The sequence below is a fragment of the Somniosus microcephalus genome, chromosome 12, assembly GCF_052327205.1.
Source record: "Somniosus microcephalus isolate GS21.2 chromosome 12, FLI_Smic_1.0, whole genome shotgun sequence".
In the NCBI taxonomy this organism is placed as follows: Eukaryota; Metazoa; Chordata; class Chondrichthyes; order Squaliformes; family Somniosidae; genus Somniosus; species Somniosus microcephalus.
This window is the reverse complement of record NC_140998.1, coordinates 107,908,729-107,925,845: the sequence shown is the minus strand read 5'-3', so window position 1 is coordinate 107,925,845 and position 17,117 is coordinate 107,908,729. Positions and strand designations below refer to the sequence as shown.

At 40.5% G+C, this 17,117-nt stretch overlaps 1 protein-coding gene across 1 annotated transcript; it reads right to left on the bottom strand.

The window, feature by feature from the left end:
* Nucleotides 1-1,151: 1,151 nt before the first annotated feature.
* dtd2 (D-aminoacyl-tRNA deacylase 2) lies at nt 1,152-9,016 on the bottom strand. The gene is made up of 3 exons (XM_086003402.1): nt 8,864-9,016; nt 8,482-8,551; nt 1,152-4,185 (listed from the first exon to the last, which is right to left on the bottom strand). The coding sequence occupies exons 1-3, from the start codon at nt 9,005-9,007 to the stop codon at nt 3,860-3,862; spliced, it is 540 nt and encodes a 179-aa protein (XP_085859528.1). The 5' UTR covers nt 9,008-9,016; the 3' UTR covers nt 1,152-3,859.
* Nucleotides 9,017-17,117: the final 8,101 nt, after the last annotated feature.

Sequence of the window (17,117 nt, the reverse complement as noted above, 5' to 3'; positions counted from 1 at the left end):
TCCAGGGACTTGAGCACATAAAGCTAGGCTGATACTCCAGTGTCGAAGGAGCCACCTTTTGGATGAGACGTTAAACCAAGGCCCCGTCTGCTCTCTCAGGTGGATGTCAAAGATCCCATGGCACTATTTCGAAGAAGAGCAGGGGAGTTATCCCTGGTGTCCTGGCCAATATTTATCCCTCAACCAATGTAACAAAAACAGATTATCTGGTTATTATCACATTGCTATCTGTGGGACCTTGCTGTGCACAAATTGGCTGCCGCGTTTCCCACATTACAACAGTGAGTCCACTTCAAAAGTACTTCATTGGCTGTAAAGCGCTTTGCGACGTCTGGTGGTCGTGAAAGGCGCTATACAAATGCAAGTACTTCTTTTTTCTTTATGGCCTGGTTGGGGAGTCTAGAATTAGGGGTCACAGTTTCAGAATAAGGGGTTGGCCATTTAGGTCTGAGACGAGGAGAAATTCCTTCAAAGGGTTGTGAATCTTTGGAATTCTCTACTCCAGGAGGGCTTTGGATGCTCAGTCATCGAGTATATTCAAGACAGATAGCAATAGATTTTTGGATACTAAGGGAGCCATAGGATATGGGGATATTGCAGGAAGGTGGAGTTAAGGTCAAAGTTCAGCCATGATCTTATTGAATGGCGGAGCAGGTTCGAAAGGCCGAATGGCCTACTCCTGCTTCTATTTCTTAAGTTCTTTTGACCAGATAATCTATTTTTTTTTTTTATGATGGTGGTTGAGAGATAAATATTGACCAAGACACCATGGATAACTCCCCGCTCTTCTTCGAAATAGTGTCCTGGGATCTTTTATGTTCACCCGAGAGATCAGACAGGGTCATGGTTTAACATCTCATCCAAAAGGCAGTATCTCCAACAATGCAGCACTTCCTCAGTATTGAGAGTTCAAAACACTTCTCAGTTCTGAATGAAAGCGCAAAGATTTATTAGGATAAGCATCTGGTGAAACTTTTATGCTCAGGTGCAGATAGTATTGGCGGCCATTATATTTACCCAAATTCCTTCTTTGTGCAACTCTGCAGTGTAAATAGTGCAGATATTGATCTTATAATCGGATAGTTTTAAGACTAGAATGTGCAGAAAAAAATCCACTTGACCTTAATCAAGAACAGATTTTACCCAAAAGAAGCATTTCAAATATGGTTTTATTTGAATCCCCAAGATTGATACAAAAAGTCAACTTACAATTACAAGTATTGCTCACTGGCATCAACCTTTAACATTTATAACCACTCATTGTAGTGAGGTCAAAATTTAAATATGAATTTATACTGTGGACATCAATTCAATTTTTTTTTTTTTAAATATTGCTTTTCAATTTTTTCCCCTTTTTACATAGCCAAGATTTTGAGCTGGGATAGTGTCCACAAATCAGTGGATTAACGCTTGTTTACAGTAAAACTTGAACAGTCACTGCTATTTTGAGTTGTTAATGACTATGTAATTGTAGACAGAAGACTTTCCTGCACTCTTCACAAGCATATGGTTTGTTTAGCCAGTGACTATCGGGAACACCAGCTAGCTAATAATTACCAATGTAAACACTCAAACTGTTGATTAAAGCTTATGAATTTTTGACATATAATATCAAGTATCATCTTTATTTAGAAAAATCATCTATGGAGCATGTCAAATACTAATCAGAGAGCATGAATCATTATTTGCTTTTGTTTGCAAAGGAACATGAGATTTCTCAAAACAGATGGCTCCAATGCCCCAAGCCACCGGTTTTTCTGAGATTTGGGCCAAAAAATTAGATCACGCCCAAATCTAAATGTGATGCAGATGCAGCGGACACTGCACGAGCCTAAAGAGGCCAGTAGCAGGACCATGGGAAATTGGTCCGCTGGCCTCATTTACTTTTTACAACGAGCTACAGGTGCAATTGCGGTCCCCTAGGGCATCAAAATCGTCCGGCTCAAACGTTGGCTGAGGTCATAAGGAGAGTCTGGGAGGGGAGAGTGTGCGAGCAGTTACTGGCAGTGGCCATAGATTTAATGCTCTTCCCAGCTCCACAATAAGCAAATAAAAAATATAAAACTTACTTCTCCACTGGCAGCCTCCTGCAGTCCCTTTAAGGACAGCTAGTTTTGTTGTCAAGCACTTGAAGAAACTGACTGCAGCATGCATGCTGCGCAATCGAATTTTGCAGAGGGAGCCTCAAACAGGCCTCAGGTCTCCAATTTATACATTCAAACAGCTCAATGCCTGTATCAGGTGCACGCCCTGGATGCCTGTGGAGGAGCCTTTACCAGTATGGTGGGTGGTAAACTTGTGTCATGGAATAAGGACATGCATGCCATATTGGACGCTTAGGCACCCATTTTATGCCAGGAAAATGGGCACAGTGCCATTTAATTTCTAGACATTGGACTCTGCAATCTGTAACTTAAGTTACATAATCACAATCCAATTGGCAAGACTGCAAGGATACAGCAGGTCAAAGATTAGAAGAACTTCCCAATTCAAAGGCAATATTATCAAAAACCATTTCTTGAAAGGGCTAATGAACCCGTGGCTCATTATACTTATTGCATACTATATAAAAATTTACTTATGGTATATTATATAAAAAGAATTGCATTTGCATAGCTGCTATTGCATCCCTCAGAAAATGTCACAGCATTCACATACTACATTTCAAAATAATTTAGTGTAACAGTTACAAAGTTTTAAAAAAAAGCAATGAAACAAATGCCCAGTTTGCCTGTTTTTGGCAGCGTTAAGGGAGGAACGTTGGCCAGGATACCAAGAGAATGTCACGCTCTTCTTGAATAGAGCTATGAGATTATTAACATACCCCCGAACCTCCAGATAGAGTTAGATAGCTCATCTCAATCAATCAGAGCATCTTGAACTGTGGAGCATCACCTCAGTACTGCACTGGAGTGTCAGATTGTATGCTCAAGTTTCTGATATAACACTCAAACAAACAACCTGACCCATAGTCAAAGGTGTCATCAACTAAGTTAAGCGGATGTATGGGTATGGAAAAGTCCATGACCTAGATTATGCTCCAATATAATTTTAGGAATTCTACAAAAATATTTTGTTTTTCACAACATGCATAAATGGATCTTGTTCCCTTTAAGAAGTGAACCATACTCAAAAATTCACTCCTGATTTGCTAATTATTTTCTGCTTCATATTTCCATTTAATTGTAGATAAATATTTAAGTTTCTTGAGCACAAAAAAAGTCTGGTTCATGTGTAATATTGACTTATTCATAAAATGTATCCACCATTGGGCAGGATTCTTTTTAATCCAGTAAAATGGTTATTGCAAATAGGGCAATTGTCAATCCTTGGGTTATGAAATTCTGCCAGGGCAGATAATCAGAAAAAGTACAGCTTCCAGATAACAGGGAGCAAAGTCTGCTTCAAGGAATCACTGTGAAACAGTGCCGAGAGAAACGTACTTTTATTTAATACTTGAAATTTTAACGGAACATAATCTGGGTCATGAACTTTTCAATATTTGTGATCATCATTGTTCACGATCAGCTAAAGGAAATATGTTATGTTGGAGTGTGACAGGCCTATCCAGTTATTTTTCTTCTAGCCTGGGTCGGAGTATTCTTATTTTGAGGTAATTGTTCCAACAATCCAGCCAAAACTGCCAAATAAAAATTCACCCAAGGTGGAGCAGGGTTCAAATGTTAGTCAAGCCTACCATTGAGACCCAGCCACTCTGAATATCAGTGCAACACTCTGGTAATATCATCAATGGACCTGCGAATCTGCTCTGGAAAATGAGCTGTTACGATAAAAGGAGCAGACATTTAAGAGAAGAAAAAATAAAGGAGTACACATTTATATATTATGGAATCATGATTTAAAATTCAATCAAGTGTGTGTATGGTCCATTGGTGTCCATTTGCAACACTTGTCTGGTCCCATAAGTCCCATGCCTGACCACAACTCCAGCTTCAGCACATTTACTGTTTGAGGCAAACTCCTTTTCACATAGAGCTACAAAGTGTGCATAAAGCTCTTTTCCTTCCTCTTTTCCAATGTTGTAATGGTACTGCATGCTGCGTCCCTTGGCTTTGCCACCCAATGTGGCCTGAGGTATAATGAGAACATTAGCGGGTAGATCCAGCACAGATACATAGTTCCCTTCATTGTTCTCACAGATCTTCACATTCAACAATGTATTAACTGCAGCAGGGGAAAAAATTGTAACAAAAACTTAACACTGATCCCGTTACATTTCATAGCCTAACAAACTGCTTAACTGGAATACATTTCACCAAATCTATCAGAATAAAATTGAAACATATAAAAAGGTATCCTATTTCTATTTATACTTAAATCTATTAAATATTGTATTGTTCCCAAGTTGCAATTTCTTAGCAAGCCTGAAACATCAACATTTTCAAGATTTATAAATTTCAACTTTTAATCTGTTCGCAAACATATTTCCTAAAGGCTATTCTTGTCCCATTCCTTTCAATACAACTCATTTTGTGCTCAGGAGAATTGAATACTTCCATTTCAAACATCCAGTGTCAGAATCAATAGTATCATTGTGAGCTATTAGTCACCAGTGGCAAAAAAAAACACTTCATTTTGTTTTGTTCCTCTTCCTTCCCCTCCCCCAAGTTTTTATTTATCCCACTGCTTTGGTGACCAAAAGGGGAGATCGACAACTTGTTCCCAAACCGTTAGCAATCCCAACGTAACAAGAATGTTTCTGTTTGTTGTACTCAATACTGGAAATAGACTAATGTGGCACCTATATTCAAAAGGGGTGACCAAACTGACACAGAATATTGTTTCTAATTTACATAATTAACCTGGATTCAGAAACTCAATGCAAATTGATAACCTTTCAGACGATATCAAACGGGGGGGGGGGGGGGGGGGGGGGGGTAAATTGAATGAGGTAGCTCAGTAATTATAGCAGAAATTGGACAAAATGTGTGAGTGAGCAAAACAATGATCAGATGCAATTTAATGCAGGCAAGTATAAAGTTTGTACTCCACGAACTGTGTTGAAATAGCGAAGGATTAGGTTGAAAGAGATCCAAAAGTCCAAGTAGCCTTGGCACACATGTCCAACCATTGCAGAGCAACAATTAGCAAAGCTAACAGAACATTGAACTACATAGCCAAAACAGTTCAATACAAGTCAGAGGAGATCATGATCAAAATGTAGAGTGCTCTGATCAGACCGTACCTCGACTATTATGTCCAATTCTGGTTGAGAAGAAACAGGGGAGTCATTTGGGCACTGCAGGCAGTACACAGAGGAGGCATGAGACTGATTGCTGGTGTCAGGGGTCTGTTATTAGGAAAGGCTGGAGAAACCTGGGCTTTTCAACCTGGATAGGAGGAGTGAGGAAGGTGGTCTTGTAAGAGATATATAAAATAGTTACGGGATTAGAAATCGTAAAATCAGCAATACTACTTCAATTTAAGTAGTGACAAATTGGACAGTGGGATACAAGTTCAAACTAGTAACAGGTAAAGTTAAGACTATCAGCAAGTACTTCTTCAGGCAAAGTGATCGACACTTAGAATTAACTTCTAAATAAAGTAGGCAATAGAGGTGAAAACCCATGATTTATTTAAGAAAGAATTAGATGCAGCAATGGAAGGACTATGGGATTGTTCTGGATGGATAAATTAAGATAGATTGAATCACCATCCTCATCCATAATTATATTGTCATCTTTTGTCAAAAAGTAGAAATTTTCAGCACTTGAAAGAAAGACTTGTATTTATATAGCGACTTTCACGACCACCAGATGTCTCAAAGCGCTTTACAGCCAATGAAGTACTTTTTGAAGTGTAGTCACTGTTGTAATGCAGGAAACCATTTTCTATTACTTTAACATTCAAGTACAGTTAACACAGCTAAATAACACCAGTGATAAATTGGAGATTTTAAAAAAAATCAAAAAGGTAATTTTCTTCTGGAGGGAATGAGGTCTGTCAGAAATGTACAGAAAAGTGAAATTGAAATCTACAGGGATATTTGTATAAAAAGGGAATTCCTCCACTTGCTCCATTTGTAATGAATAAAAATGTGTTCACTCGTATCTTTCTATAGTTTCTCTCGTATCTCCCCTCATGCCTGCTCAGAGTTCATTGTGTACACAAGACCCACCTTCTGCTCTCTTGGCCCTATTCCCACTAAACTACTGACCGCCAAACTTCCCTTCCTGGCCCCCATGCTAGCTGATATTGTTAATGGTTCCCTCTCCTCCCTCTGACCTTGCAAACTACCACCTCAACTACAACCTTCCTTTCCTCTCCAAAGGCCTTGAACATGTTGTTGCCTTCCAAATCAGTAACCATCTTTTTTGCAATTCCATGTTTGAACTTGTTCAGTCAAGTTTTTGCCCCTGCTACAGCACTGAAACAATCCTAATCGAAGTGACTGTGACTGTGAGGCACTATCCCTCCACGTCCATCTCGACTTCTATGCAGCCTTAGACATGGCTGACCACACCTTCTGCTTCCTACGCCTCTCCTCCATTTCCCATGCCTGGTTCCACTCTTGCCTCTCCCATCGTAGCCAGAGAATCTCCTGCATGGCATCGCTTCTCATCCCCGCACCGTTAACTCTGGAGTCCCCCCAAGGATCTATCCTTAGCCCCCCTCCTACTTCCTATCTATATGCTGCCCTTGACATCATCCAAAAACATGGTCAGATGCATTGACGATACCCAGTTCTACCTCACCATCTCTCTTGACCCCTCCACAATGCTCTCCTAGCCAGCCTCTCATCTTCCACCCTCCATAAACATGAGCTCATCCAAAACTCCAGCCTTACAACCCTCCAAGAACTCTGCGTTCCTCCAACTCAGGCCTGTTGTGCATTTTCCCACTTCCTTCCCCCGACCATTGGCAGCCATGCCTTCAGCCACTAGGCTCTAAGCTATGGAATTCCATCCTGATACTGCTACATCTCTTCACCTCTACCTCCTCTTTCAAAAAACTTATTTCTTTGACCAAGCTTTTAATCACCTGTCCCAATATCTCCTTTGGCTCGGTGCCAATTTTTGTCATATTGGCCCAGAATTTGCAGTGTGTAATAACAGCATAGAAACATAGAAGATAGGAGCAGGAGTAGGCCATTCGGCCCTTCGAGCCTGCTCCGCCATTCAATGAGATCATGGCTGATCATCCAAATTCAGTACCCTGTCCCTGCCTTCTCCCCATATCCCTTGATCCCTTTAGCCTTAAGAAATATATCCAACTCCTTCTTGAATATATTTAATGAACTGGCCTCCACCGCCCTCTGTGGCAGAGAATTCCACAGGTTCACCACTCTCTGGGTGAAGAAATTCCTCCTCATTTCAGTCCTAAATGGCCTACCCCTTATCCTTAGACTATGACCCCTGGTTCTGGACTCCCCGACCATCGGGAACATCCTTCCAGCATCTAGTCTGTCCAGGCCTGACAGAATTTTATAGGTTTCGATGAGATCCCCTCTCAATCGTCTAAACTCCAGTGAGTATAAGCCCAATCGACACAATCTCTCCTCATACATCATTCCTGCCATCCCAGCAGCATTCACTGTTATTACCCCTTTGAAACTGACCACAACTTCAGGATGTAGCGCAAGCGCATCCTAACGAGGAAATCCTGAAGTTGCGTTGTCATTCACTGCTTCAACACTGGCTCTGCTGTGCCCACACGACCCCACCCCCAACACATACACCCCCATAGCCGGCAATCAGTGTAATCAGGGAAATTAGTGAAACTGATGAAAATTTGAGCTTTTCTGTGGTAATATCAATGTTAAATACCCCATTAAAAGTTAGGCCTTGTTCGATTAGGTGTAACTGGGGTTTTAACAGCAAATTGACTGCTAAACAAACATTATGGCCCTGAAAAACTAATTTTAATTTTGTGGAATGTCAAATTTATCCATTTTAATGATGATGAAAATTACAGTTTAAGAAACATTAAAAAAATATATTTTTTTAAAGTTTGTTCATATTTATTTCAGCTTTACCTATTCCACATGAGAGCCCCAATCTTTGTTTTGTAACATTTTTAAAAGTCTGAATAAAAGCAACTTCTTTACTTCCTGGTTCCCTGTCTTGAGAATTCTGCATTGTGATTGGCTGTTTAGACAGCTTGTTGATGTCACAACAGCTCACGCTATGGAATTCCCACTATTCCACTTAAATGATTTGCACGTCAAAAAAGGCAAACTTTTCACCACAGAGATCGCAAGATCTTTGTGGGCAGCTTTCTTCAGAGCCAGCGGCGAGCACCTTTTGCTTCGCCGCTGACCACAAGTTCCGGGCCATTATGTGCCTGTTAAGTGTTTTGGGATGTTTTCCTACATTAAAGGGGTTATGTAAATACAAGTTGTGTTTGGAAAATTGTTTGAGAGATTATTTAAAATGCGATTGTACCTGCATTAGGAGTTCCAGAAGGTGCATGAAATGATGGCGAGTATGAATGTACATCATTAATATACTGTATACTTACCCATTTTAGGAATCATGTCTACAGTTGCACCTTTACAAAAGCAGACGTAGATCAATGTCCCTCTTTGGATCTGTAAAACAGGGAAATCGATGTAAAATTATAATATAAAAGATTTCTTCCAGCAAAATAAAGTTGAAGAGATTGGGTGAAATGCAGGGTAAAACACTATTCATTTACCTCTGGGAGGGAGGGGTAGAGAGGATGGGGAGGAATTTCAAGCTTTCTCTCATTTCACAGGACCAGAGTCCCGGCCCCGCCCCCGATCCAAGTCCAAGTCCAAGTCCAAACCCAAACCCTGAGCTGGTTGCCAGCACGCCAGGCTGGTCTGTCAACAGTGACTTAATTCAACGGAAAAGCAATGGCCAGTATGGCTGTCGAATACCTGAATGCATTCAGCGGCCGCACCCTCCTCCGCCGGCTTCACCTGCAGCCGGGCCGAAAGACATTGCTGCATCAACGCACGAGTCGCCATGGACAGCAGCAACTTCCGCCGGAAACTACCGGCCAGCCGCAGCTGCGTGCGCATAGTGGCGGGAGAAAGGCCTGCCTTCCTGAGGACTCTCAGCACGTGGTGTCTTTCAGCGCCGGGCCGACTCTCATCTTTGGCTCACTATCAATTTTTGTATTATGTTCATATGAAGCACCTTGGGACGTTTTCCTACGTTAAAGGTACTATATAAATGCAAGTTGTTGGTGCTTGGAAACTTGTTTGAAACAGATCTTTTTAAAATGTGATTGAACCTGCATTAGGAGTTCCCACCTAAAAGCTTTAGCTGGGAAATTCCGAGGATGTGAAAGCTGTTATATAAATGCAGGTTCTTTTTACCTGTATTGCTCTTTCATATTTTGTTTTTCCCCGTCTTATTGCTTGTATTGACTTTTATTTTGCAATCCCTTTGTGTTGTCTTTTCTTCCCATCCTGGATGTGTTGAATATCCATACGTCTTGGCTTCAGGCTAACACATTTGAGCAATATTGCATAATTATTTCAGAATGCCAGCAAGAATCTCCGGAAACGTATTAAAATGTTTACTATACTGTTCCCTTCACCTGACTTCACAAAAGGGTTTAGAATCGAGTGCCCTTAAATACAGGAAACCTTCAGAGTCCGAGATGAAATTGCACTTCAAGATTCCAGATTTGATTCAAAGTCTCTGCTAAGTTAGCTCATCTCTGCCAGGTTGGCAGCAGGGGTGCCTCAGACCCTTGAACGAGGGAGGCGACAGTGATCTGGATTGGAAAGTGCACATATGAAGATTGGATGAAGATGGGATCAATCGTGGCTAGGATACCCAACTCTAACTGAAAGCCCCCTAACACAAATGTAGAAGGACTATTTGGATAAGATACTGGAGGGGCCTGTGAAACTGTATCTCAGCAGGAGTTAATGCCTTCAGGAAAGGAAATTGGAAAATTGCTTTTGCAATTCCCTGGGTCATTCTACTCTTGTTCAGCTACTGATATCTGAGGGAGATTGATGGTGTCCAATAAGTCTGTATTTTGTTTGGACTTATCTGAGGAAGGATGTTCTTGCCATGGAGGGAGTGCAACAAAGATTCACCAGGCTGATACCTGGGATGGCAGGAATGACGTATGAACAGAGATTGGGTCGATTGGGCTTATACTCGCTGGAGTTTAGAAGAATGAGAGGGGATCTCTTTGAAACTTATAAAATTCTAACAGGACTAGACAGACTAGATGCAGGAAGGATGTTCCCGATGGCAGGGGAGTCCAGAACCAGGGGTCACAGTCTAAGAATAAGGGGTAAGCCATTTAGGACAGCGATGAGGAGGAATTTCTTCACCCAGAGAGTGGTGAACCTGTGGAATTCTCTACCACAGAAGGCAGTAGAGGCCAATTCATTAAATATATTCAGGAAGGAGTTAGATATATTTCTTAAGGCTAAGGGGATCAAGGGATATGGAGAGAAGGCAGGGACAGGGTACTGAATTTGGATGATCAACCATGATCTCATTGAATGGCGGAGCAGGCTCGAGGGGCCGAACGGCCTACTCCTGCTCCTATCTTCTATGTTTCTATGACTCAGAGTGTGTTATCTTCTCCAATAAAAATGAGAATTTCTGTGAAGAAGAATGGCTGCATCACTCCATCCATCTTGAAAAATCAACTGCCCTACTCAATCTCGTTCCACATAGCAAAGCCAAGTATTTTAAATTAATTCCTTAAAAAAATTTTGTATGAGTTTTCAGTCAATTTAGTAGAGATTTTGCTTTCTTTTTAATTGAGTGTTTACTCCTTCATATTCCACTTGGTTACATATCCTTTCAAGTGGAAGGAAAATGTAGGGGCGTATATTTTGCTTAAAGTGCTAGTTTATAGAACAGAATAATAGTTTAACTTAAATTTAGATTTAAAAAATACTAATCTTATTTCCCACATTGTTTCTTTCTCACAACTAGGCCACTCTGGTGATGCCACTGATGGGGAGTGACCTGGAGTGACTTTATAGGAAATGGGTTGTGGGAGGAAATCTCCATCTGCAGCTAGTAGTATGGTTTCCTGAGGTTCATCACAGAATCACAGAAACCCCACAGTGCAGATAGAGGCCATTTCGGCCCATCGAGCCTGCACCGACACATATCCCACCCGATCCCCGTAACCCCTACACCAACACATATCCCACCCTATCCCTGTAACCCCACTAACACTAAGGGTCAATTTATCATAGCCAATCAACCTAACCTGCACATCTTTGGACTGTGGGAGGAAACCGGAGCACCCGGAGGAAACCCACGCAAACACGGGGAGAATGTGCAAACTCCACACAGACAGTCGCCCGAGGCCGGATTCGAACCCGGGTCCCTGGCACTGTGAGGCAACAGTGCTAACCACTACTATGCCACCGTGCTGTGGCTTTACTTGGATAGACTCTTAAAAAATAGCAGGAACTGCAGCTTCAATCCACTCTGAGATGTTCTCCATCAATGATCTTACTCTGGCAACTCAGGATTGACGGAGCCTAATTGGAGGGTTTCCATTGTTGGTAATAAAACTGACAGTTTTATAATATTGTCAATCAAGAGTTGAGTGAGGTGGATATTTTCTTCTGTATGGTTGAGGACTAATTTGAACAAAAAATACTTCCCTAGATTTTGCTTCCCTTTAAACGTTCTCACTGCTCGTGTGTGACTAAGGAAATATAAGATAATTTCAACTGCACAGGGGGAAAAACTGCCACCTGAAGCTTAAACATATCAGAGCTGGTTGCTAATTTCAGTTAACAAGTAGAACTAATACATTTGTTAATTTGTATTTCATCAAGTTACTTTGATGTGCAGCTTTTACCTTACGCAGCAGCCACAGGAACCCATCCGCCACTACCAGCAGGAGAAATGTCATCCAGGAAAATGTTATTTGCATGGCAAAATTCTAATTGAACATAACATAAAGCAGAAAATTACCATAAAAAGCATATTAACTACAGACTGCAGTCTGTGCATAGTAAAATTATGAGACAATGCAGAGAAGGATGCTGTGAAAAATTTTATGCGGCATATGACAAATCTGATAATACACACTGAATATAGTAAAGGCTAAGTGGAACTATGAAAATAAACTGTCAGAACATAAAGGGAAATAATAAGGATTTTTATAAACACACAAAAAGTAAAATACCAATTCAAGAAAAGGTAGGGTCAATCAAAGACAAGAAAGAAACTTCTTGTGAAGGATGATGGCATTGCATACATACTCAACAAGTACTTTGCAAAAACCACAGTAATGGGAAAGAAAGGGTACAAGAGGAGAAGGTGAAGTAATTGGATAAGATGATTATAGACAAAGAAGTAGTGCTGGAAAAACGGTGGAACTCAAAATGGAAATGTTTGAAAATGATGCGTGCTAGATGCTCATGGTAGTCAGAGAGGAAAAAGCAGTGACTCTGACCACAATCTTTCAAACATCCTTGGATATGGAAGTTGTGGCAGAGGCCTCGAGGGTTGCTAATGTAATACCTCAGTTCAAAAAAGGAATAAACCAATTAATTATAGATTGGTCAGCCTAACAGCAGCAGTGGGTAACCTTCCAAAAAGTTAAGAGCGGGAGTAGGCCATACTGCCCTTCGAGCCTGCTCCGCCATTCAATAATATTATGGCGGATCTTCAACCTCAACTCCGCTTTCCCGCCCAATCCCTATATCCCTTGATTACCCTAGAGGTCAAAAATCTATCTCATCCTTGAATATACTCAACAACTCAGCATCCACAGCCCTTTGGGGTAGAGAATTCCAAAGATTCACAGCAGAAATTCCTCCTCATCTCAGTCTTAAAAGGTTGACCCCTTATCCTGAGACCATGCCCCCCTAGATCTGGACTCTCCAGCCAGGGGAAACAACTTCTCAACATCTACCCTGTCAATCCCCCTCAAAATCTTATATGTTTCAATGAGCTCACCTCTCATTCTTCTAAACTCCAAAGAGTATAAGCCCAATCTACTCAACCTCTCCTCATAGGACAATGTTCTCATCCCAAAGAATCTTCGTTGCACCGCCTCTAAGGCATGTATGTCCTTTCTCAGATAAGGAGACCAAAACTGTGCACAGTACTCCAGGTGTGGTCTCACCAAAGCCCTGTACAATTTTAGTAATACTTCTTTACCCTTGTACTCCAACCCCCTTTCAATAAAGGCCAACATGCTATTTGCCTTCCTAATTGCTTGCTGTACCTGCATGCGAACTCTCTGTGTTTCCTGTACGAGGACACCTAAATCTCTCTGAACACCAACATTTAATAGTTTCTCACCATTTAAAAAATATTCTGTTTTTCTATTCTTCTTACCAAAGTGAATAACCTCACATTTCCTCACATTATACTCCATCTGCCACCTTATTACCCATTATCTTAACCTGACTATATCCCTTTGCAGGCTCTTCGTGTCCTCTTCACAGCTTACTTTCCCAACTAGCTTTGTATCATCAGCAAACTTGGATACATTACACTCGGTCCCTTCATCTAAGTCATTAATATGAATTGTAAATAGCTGAGGCCCAAGCACTGATCCTTGCAGCACCCCACTAGTTACAGCCTGCCAACTGGAAAATTACCCATTTATCCCTACTCTTTGTTTTCTGTCGGTTAACCAATCTTCTATCCATGCTAATATATTACCTCCAACCCCATGAGCCCTTATCTTGCGTAGCAACCTTTTATGTGGCACCTTATCGAATGGCTTTTGGAAATTCAAATATACTGCATCCACTGGTTCCCCTTTACCTACCCTGCTAGTTACATCCTCAAAAAACTAATAAATTTGTCAAACATGATTTTCCTTTCATAAAATCATGTTGACTCTGCCTAATCATATTATGATTTTCTAAGTGCCCTGTTACCACTTCCTTAATAATGGATTGACTCCCTGTTTTCTCTCTCCCTCCTTTCTTGAACAGCGGGGTTACATTTGCTACCTTCCAATTGCTGGGACCGTACTAGAATCTAGGGAATTTTGGAAGATCGCAACCAATGCATCCACTATCTCTGCAGCCACCTCTTTTAGAACCCTAGGATGTAGGCCATCAATCCAGGGGATTTGTCAGCTTTTAGTCCCATTAGTTTCTCTAGTACATTTTCTCTACTGATATTAATTACTTTAAGTTCCTCACTCTTATTAGCTCATTGGTTTCTCATTATTTTTGGTATGCTTGTGACTTCTACTGTGAAGACAGATACAAAATATTTGTTTAAAGTCTCAGCCATTTCTTTATTCCCCATTATAATTTCACCTGTCTCAGCCTCTAAGGGACCAACACTTACTTTCGCTACTCTTTTTTACATACAGGAAACTTTGGTTTATCCGGAGGTTAACTGTCCGGAATGCTCGAGCCGCTTCGTTAGTTTTTTTTTCTTTTCGTTGCTTTTTTTTCACCAGTCAGGCTCTGCAAGGTCTCGCTGAAGCTGTTGCTAAACTACAGAGACACTTGCAAGGTACGGTCGACTGTTTAGAAGCTGTACAGGGTTTGTTGCCAGATACGGAGCTCAAAATCTCCGTATGTTTCAACATTAGCGCTGGTTTGTCCGGCAGTTTTGATGGGACGGCAACAGCTCAGTCCCGTCGGTGCTGTAATGATCAGTAACCTGTCATTCTGGAATGGTACACTAGGTGGTGCTGTATTTATATAAGAGTGGGCTACCCAGGATGCACTAGGCTACCCACAAGGCTGCAGTCAAAATGGATGCCTCTACAGATACTGTACCTAGTCTACATGTGCTCAATAAAGTGTCTAGCAAAAGCTAGCTGTTCTTAATAAAAACGACTAGTTATTAATGAACATAACAGGTGCCGGATAGCACAAAGTTTCCTGTACTTGTAGAAACTCTTACAATCCTTTTTTATATTTATTGCTAGTTTACTCTCATTCTATTTTGTTCCTTTTTTATCAATTTTTTGATCATCCTTTGCTGGTTTCTGAAGCTCTCACAATCCTTAGGCTTACTACTATTCTTTGCAACATTATAAGCCTCTTCTTTTAATCTAATACTATTCTTAACTTCTTTAGTTAGCCACGGATGGATCACTTTTCTCGTGAAATTTTTATTTCTCAATGGAATATATATTCGTTGAGAATTTTGGAATATTTCTTTAAGTGTTTGCCGCTGCATATCTACCATCGTACCCTTTAACCTAATTTCCCAATCTACCTTAGCTAACATGCCCCCATACCTATGTAATTGACTTTATTTAAGTTTAAGACTCTTGTTTCCGCCTGAAGTATTTCACTCTCAAACTCAATGTGAAATTATATATTATGACCACTCTTCCCCAGAGGATCCTTTACTATGAGATTCCTAATTAACCCTGTCTCATTACATAATACAAGATCTAAAATAGCCTGTTTCCTGGTTGGTTCCATGGCTTATTGTTCTAGGAAACTGTTTCAAAAGCATTCCATGAACTCGTCCTCCAGACTACCTTTGCCAATTTGATTTGCCCAGTCTATATGAAGATTAAAGTCCCCCATGATAATTGTATTACCTTTGTTACAAGCTCCTGTTATTCATTAATTAATACTCTGTCCAACGGTATAGCTATTGTTTAGGGGCCTATAAATTACTCTCACCAGTGTTTTCTGCTTTGTTATTTTTTATCTCCACCCATACTGATTCTACTTCCTGATCTTCTAAGCCAAGATACTTTTTCACTACCCTTATGTCATCCTTTATTATCAAGGCTACCGTCTCTCCCCACCACCCCCGCCCCCTTTCTATTCTGCCTGTCTTTTCTAAACGTCGAGTACCCTGGGCCATAATACGGGATAAAATTAGCACTCACCTAGAAAGACATGGGTTAATTAAAGACAGCCAATATAAATATGATATAGCAGAATATATTGATAAAGGAAATGCCATGGATGTTGTGTTTATGAATTTTCAAAAGGTGTTTAATAAGATGCCACATAGGAGGTTTGTTGATAAAATTGAACCATATGGTATTAAATGCAATGTGGCAGCATGAAAAGAAAATTCATTAAACAGAGTATTGGATGTTTTTCGGGCTGGAGAGTTGCAAACAGTGGTTTCCCTCGGGGCTGTGTTGGTACCAGTACTGTTCATCTGGACTTGGTTTTGGGGGGAAAGTATCAAAAATTGTAGATGACACAAAAAGAGGGAGCATGGTTAACTGTGAAGAGGATTTTAAGTAACTTCAGGCCGACATAAGTTTTGTAGATTGGGCAGAGAGACGTCAGATGAAATTTTATGTGGAGCAATGTGAGACGATACATTTTGGGGGGGGGGGGGAAGAATAATTAAACTTTAAAATGAGTAGAGAGACTTAGGGGTTGAAATATACAAATCAATGAAAGTGGGAGGTTGATAAAGCTACAAAAGTAAAATGTGCTATTCTAGGCTTTATACGTGGAGGTATAGACTAAAAAAGCAAGATGTCAAGACCATGGATAGGATTTAGCAGGAATATACTAAGATCGTGCCAGGGATGAAAGGCTTTAGTTATGAAGAGAGAATAGAGAAACTGGGGCTCTTTTCATTAGAATAAATATGGTTGAGGAGGTCTTAAAAATATAAGGGAAATTGGGAAAAACGGTTTCCATTGGTCGATTGAGTTGATAACGAGAGAGCATAAATTTAAGATTATCACCAAAAGAACAAGGGGAGTCAGGAGATTTTTTTAATGCAGAGGGTTGTTAGGACTTCAAGAAATATAGACAGGTTATCTGAGTGAACAGATAGGTGGTAGATGCCATTTAATGTGGATAAGTGCGAGGTAATATATTTCGGTAGAAAAAGTAAGGAAAGACATTAAAGGGTGTGGATGAATAGAGAGACCTTGGGGTTCAAATACATAATTTCCTGAAAGTGAGTCTCAGTCGCGAAAGACATTAAAAAAGGTCAATAGAAATTTGGGGTTTATAAATAGGGGCATAAAGTACAAGAGTAAAGAAATCATGTTGAATTTGTACAAAATATTGGTTAGGTAGCAGTTAGAATAGTGTGTGCCGTTTTGGGTGCCTCATTATATAAATTGCAGGGAAGCCATAGAAAGCAACAGATTCACTAGGATGGGAAACTTTGAGGAAAGATTTGAGATACTAGAAATATTTCCACTGCAGTAATGGACACTGTGGAGATTTAATACAGGGTAATTTTTTTAAATTATGAAGGGCT

Coding starts and splice junctions, on each gene's coding strand:
- dtd2 (XM_086003402.1), bottom strand. CDS start 9,007: ATGCGCACGCAGCTGCGGCTGGCCGGTAGTTTCCGGCGGAAGTTGCTG. Junction 8,552..8,863: donor CGGCCGCTGAATGCATTCAG/GTATTCGACAGC, acceptor CCTGTTTTACAG/ATCCAAAGAGGGACATTGAT. Junction 4,186..8,481: donor AGACATGATTCCTAAAATGG/GTAAGTATACAG, acceptor CCCCTGCTGCAG/TTAATACATTGTTGAATGTG.